Source organism: Raphanus sativus, chromosome 1 (assembly GCF_000801105.2).
Source record: "Raphanus sativus cultivar WK10039 chromosome 1, ASM80110v3, whole genome shotgun sequence".
Classification (NCBI taxonomy): Eukaryota; Viridiplantae; Streptophyta; class Magnoliopsida; order Brassicales; family Brassicaceae; genus Raphanus; species Raphanus sativus.
The window spans coordinates 19,091,940-19,096,792 of record NC_079511.1 but is presented as its reverse complement, the minus strand read 5'-3'; the positions used below and the strand labels follow the sequence as shown (position 1 = coordinate 19,096,792).

The 4,853-nt window shown below is 31.9% G+C and overlaps 1 protein-coding gene across 7 annotated transcripts; it reads left to right on the top strand.

The window, feature by feature from the left end:
- Positions 1-2,703: 2,703 nt before the first annotated feature.
- On the top strand, positions 2,704-4,409 carry LOC108851221 (uncharacterized). 7 transcript variants are annotated; one of them, XM_056987110.1, is made up of 6 exons: positions 2,704-2,982; positions 3,138-3,205; positions 3,284-3,369; positions 3,543-3,576; positions 3,638-3,980; positions 4,090-4,409. In XM_056987110.1, the coding sequence occupies exons 1-5, from the start codon at positions 2,935-2,937 to the stop codon at positions 3,681-3,683; spliced, it is 282 nt and encodes a 93-aa protein (XP_056843090.1). In that variant the 5' UTR covers positions 2,704-2,934; the 3' UTR covers positions 3,684-3,980; positions 4,090-4,409. The 7 variants fall into 7 exon arrangements, 4 of the variants coding, with proteins under 4 accessions (XP_056843090.1, XP_018480198.1, XP_018480152.1 ...); XM_018624696.2 differs by having other exon boundaries at positions 2,747-2,982; positions 3,543-3,753; positions 3,881-3,980; XM_018624650.2 differs by having other exon boundaries at positions 2,748-2,982; positions 3,543-3,753; positions 3,885-3,980.
- Positions 4,410-4,853: the final 444 nt, after the last annotated feature.

Genomic DNA, 4,853 nt, shown 5'->3' with positions numbered 1-4,853 from the left:
TTGATCTTTTGTGAATATGACTAAGTTTTCTTGAGAATTCATCTCCCTTAGTTGTAATAAATTTGATTTTTTTTTTGTTATTGTGTTTTGTAATTGAAGTTGTATCAATAACTTCAAAAATGTCAAGTAATTTTGACAAGATAATAATGTGGACAATGAACATATTTACCAAATATTTCCATTAATATCTCTTCAAATTTACAAAAAAAAAAATCACAACTAAAAGACTACACATACAAATCACAAAACAGACCACAGACAAAACTATTATAGATCATTCATGCACAATGACAAGCTTACTTGATATGGGAGAAGACTCGTCAGAAGACATCTTCTAACCCATTATATGTTAGAAGACTTATGAGAAGACTTTCCATAAGTCTTCAAAAGTCTGACTCGGATCTGAAAAACCTCCAAATCCAAAATGTTCAAATGGCTTCAAAAAGAGAAAATAAATGGACGATAAGAAAGATCTACCTTAAAGAACAAACAAAAATACATATCCAAAAATTAGATACCTTTAAAGGAATGGGAGATGAGAAATGTGATAAAAACCTGCAAAAACAAGACAAATTAGTAAGAAATACATGAGAAAATGAGATATTGATATAAAATTTGGTTTTTTCATGTTTAAAGAGATTAGAGAGAGGTTGGAGAATTTTCATTTAGGAAAAGGTAAGAAATTTTTGCAACAAGAGGTTACTAAATGAAGAAAAATCAGACATGAAAACTTACCAAAACACTCAGATCTGTTATAAAAAAGGAGACACAGGAGAAGACTCTGTAGAAGACTTCCAGCAAGTCTCCTGGAAAACTTCCTAACGCATTATATTTTAGAAAACTACCGAGAAGGCTTCCCAAAACAGAGAAAATGAATGGAAGATTAGATAGATCTACATTTACAGAACACACAAAATTACATATCTAAATTTTGTTTATCTATTTTTAAAAGATTGCAATATGAGAACCATGTGATTCAAAATCTGCAAAAACAAGATAAATTAGTGAAAAGACATGAGACAAAAATGAGAAATTGATATAAAGTTTAGTGTTTTGTTGCAGCCATTTGAGAGAAAAAGAAAAAATGTGTAAATTGTTCTTTATATATGGAGACAAAAAATTTCATTTAGGTCAAATACTTTTGTTTCAGAAAAATTCAGGGAAGTTTTCTAACCCGTAAATACTATTCATCAGAAGACTTCTTGGAAGTCGTCTATAACCCTAAATATAAATCTTAAACTTAATTAACTAACTAAACACTTCGTTAAACTTAAAGTCAACTTAAAATTATTTAATTCACATAGAACTAAACACATATAGGTCAAATTTAATTTTTCTAAAAAATTGTTAAGTTTCTAAAATCTAACCCTAAGAAAACATACAATACTACAACATATGTTACCAAACCCTAAACCAAAGAATACAATGACTCACTACATTCACTCATCTATGTTAAAAACAATTCAATTTTACTATATCTTAATTTATATCATTTATAAATGTTTATAATTACATGATTTTACTTTCTCCCCCAACAAAATGTTTTTCATAAAATTTATAAATTATTTTTAAGATATATTATACAACAATACTTCATGGAAGTATTCCGAAAGACTTGCAGAACCTCATAAAACTTTACGGGGTTATATTCGTAAAAAAATGATTTATGGTCTTTGGTTGTTCATAAGAGGCTGGTTGTAATTTCACTAGTATTTTCGGTTACTTTTGTATTTTCTTCAAGTTTGGGTATACATTGGGATTAAAATCAAGTTTTGAGTCATATTTGGCAAATTTCCCAAAATTTAGATGGGACAATTATTAATGATTTCTTTTCTAAAGTGATATTATTTGTAGGAATAAACATAAATATCTCCATATCCTAACTTATTTAACCAAAGAAATTTTCTTAACTAAGTAGTTAACATATCTTAATTCCCTGCCCAAACGATTTAAATTTATATATTAGCATTAGTAACAAATAAATATTTGAAGCATTTTTATAAGATCCGACATCTTTAAACTTATTTTTAAACTAATATAAATAACAAAAAAACTAATACTGTCATATAGATAAATTTTGGTTTTCTCTATTATTATTTTCTTCATTTTTTAATAGTAAAGAAATTCATTAAAGTACCAAAATTACAAATCTGATTGTTTTTTTAATATTATGTATAATTTAAAAGTATGTAAATTTTTTATTTAAGAAATATTATCAATTTTTGTATTTTTAATAGGCCAAACGGGTTAAGTCACGGATTAATGATAATTTTAGTTTTTCATCGGGTATTATCAAATTTTTAATTAATAAAACTTTCATTAAATTTAAACCATATTATATATAGATCAACAGGCTTACCCGTTTAACTGCGAGTCTAGATCGGATATGAAAACATTGAATAACTATTTTTAAGCATAAATATTTAGATCAAAAATTTTAAAATAATACTTTATATCAACTAATATTTTTACCCAAAAATAAAGTCCACGCTTTGAAGTGAAGATCAAAATTAGTCTTGTACAAAAACATAATTAAAATTGAACTAGCTAAACACTAATAAAAACGTAGACTTTATGTCAATCCAAGTGATCAATCCGTTCGTTATCTTTATATATAAAGTACAGTTTCCTTCCCTCCTGTTGCGCCACGTCGGATTCCAGGCTGGAAACTCGCCTGCTGTAGCGTTGACACGTGGCGCACCGGTTTGAAACTCCGCGTTTCATTAAACGTGTATCGTTGGGCTTCTGTTTGTCTTACGTGATGGGCTTTGGTAATACGTCGTCGTGCCTGGCCCGAAAATACGTGAGACGCCCCTAACCCTAGCTGCTCGATTGGAATTTGAATAGTCTCTTCTTCTCTGCGGCGCCTGACCTTTGCGATCCCTTCCAGTGGAGAGAATTAGGGTTTAGTCGTTGTCTCTATCTCTGCGATGAATGAGCTCGGGCAACAATGGAGATCAAGCAGCCGTCGTTTCGTATTTGGTACTTAACCCCCTATCTTTTTACATTCATTACCGTAGGACCGTCTCTACACTGGTTCACCGGTGCAGCCAGAACTTCGTGCTTTCAGACTCATTTCTCAGAATCTGGTTCAGTGATTCAACCAGTCTAGATGTGCTAATCTCTCATTCCTGAAGAACGTGTCCAGGTTCGGTGATTATGAATCGCTTCTTGGCCTAAACAATACCAAGCACGCATCTACCAGGTACAGCTTCTTAAAGACTGTTTATGACAGAATTATCATTGAAACAAATAGTAAATTAAGATGTTCTTAATCTCTCAGCCTCTCAGGCGTTATTGGTGAGCTCACTGCTGTGAGAAGTACAGTGAGTGACATTCCTCAAGGACAAGAGCGTATCAAGATCGACAGTAACTCTCTTCTATAGTTGAATTTATTCAATACTTTCAGAATTATCTTACTTTAATATATCATTGAATTTTTGATGTTCTGTTTTCCTTTTCACACTCATATCTCTGTTACTTTGGGTACGTGTGAGGAGCGCCTAATATTCTTCAAACACACATGGAATATTTTCATGCAGGACATTGTTCTTGGATGTCACCTCAGGAACACATGTATCTTTCGACAAGGAAACTGATGCAGGGGATTCTGTTTTTTATGAGTAGGTGTTTGCAGGCTGGTTTCCAAAGACCTGGGAACACCCATGTTCATATTTTCTTAGAGGCTATGCAAAGGTTGAACCTCTTACTTCAGCTGAGATCAATGATTTCGTCATCATTTCGAAGCCTCAGGTTGAACAGTCCGTTTTTACTGCTCTAATATTTTAAAAGTTTATATTCCGTATATGTTTCTGCAAAGTTCAAAATGTAGAACATTGAATTTGTCTGCACTGGAATGGTGACTGATATCAAAATGTAGATAGGCTGGTGTTATGTCTCTTGCTTTAGATGGACAAAGAACTTCCAACGAACGGTCTCATCCTTTACTTGCGTGACCTGCAATAACTTGGTTTGCTCAGGTATATTGGACTATTTGAATTATTTAGTTGTTTTTAGTTTATAAAAGTTATTGTACATTCACACTCTGATATAGCAACATGTACTAATACTTTATATCTGCTTTGTAAGGTACCGTGTGGAGGGTGTCTTTGTTGGATTCGATGGTGAGATGACAAAACTACATACCTGTGAGGCTGGTAATTTAAGTGTAGGAACATCTCCAAGTGGTGTCGCCATCAAGAAACCTCAGGCATCAAATTCTTTAAAGGTGGTGAAGATGCCACGTAAGGAATAGGTGAAGCTGAGATTGTGATGCGGATGGAGTACTTATATTTCAAAAATGAGTATGTATTGGTTTTTATTTTAGAATATGTTCTCTAATGTAGTTTTTGGTATGGTTTATTAAAAATCTAAAACAATATAAAAAAGGCCTTTGGAGTTTTTCATCATTCTCACGACTCATTATATTTTAACTGTTTATGCTTACGTGTTCTATCATTATCTTACTTTTATTTTTGTAACTTTTTTGTAACACTGACATATTTTCTTACTCAAATTAAAAGTTATCCAGCTGGATTATAATAACATTTAGGTTTGATCCGAATCATAACTACGCATTGAAAACAGAAAGCTATGTAATAAATTATGTTGTGATAAGATATAAGCGTTTGCAATTTAACCTTTCTCAATCAACGGATGTACAAACGTGTACTGCTCCAACTATATAGTTTGGAATGCTTCATTGGTCTCGACCAGTTACTATTCATTCTCTAAGCATACACGAGCTACTTCTGTTGTCCCCAAACGAATGTTCGAACCTCCTATGTGTTGAATATTGTATTAGAGGATCAATACCATTAAAACAGAATCATTCCTAAATTATATCCTTAATG

Coding starts and splice junctions, on each gene's coding strand:
- LOC108851221 (XM_018624650.2), top strand. CDS start 2,935: ATGAGCTCGGGCAACAATGGAGATCAAGCAGCCGTCGTTTCGTATTTG. Junction 2,983..3,137: donor CAGCCGTCGTTTCGTATTTG/GTACTTAACCCC, acceptor TCATTCCTGAAG/AACGTGTCCAGGTTCGGTGA. Junction 3,370..3,542: donor AGAGCGTATCAAGATCGACA/GTAACTCTCTTC, acceptor ATTTTCATGCAG/GACATTGTTCTTGGATGTCA.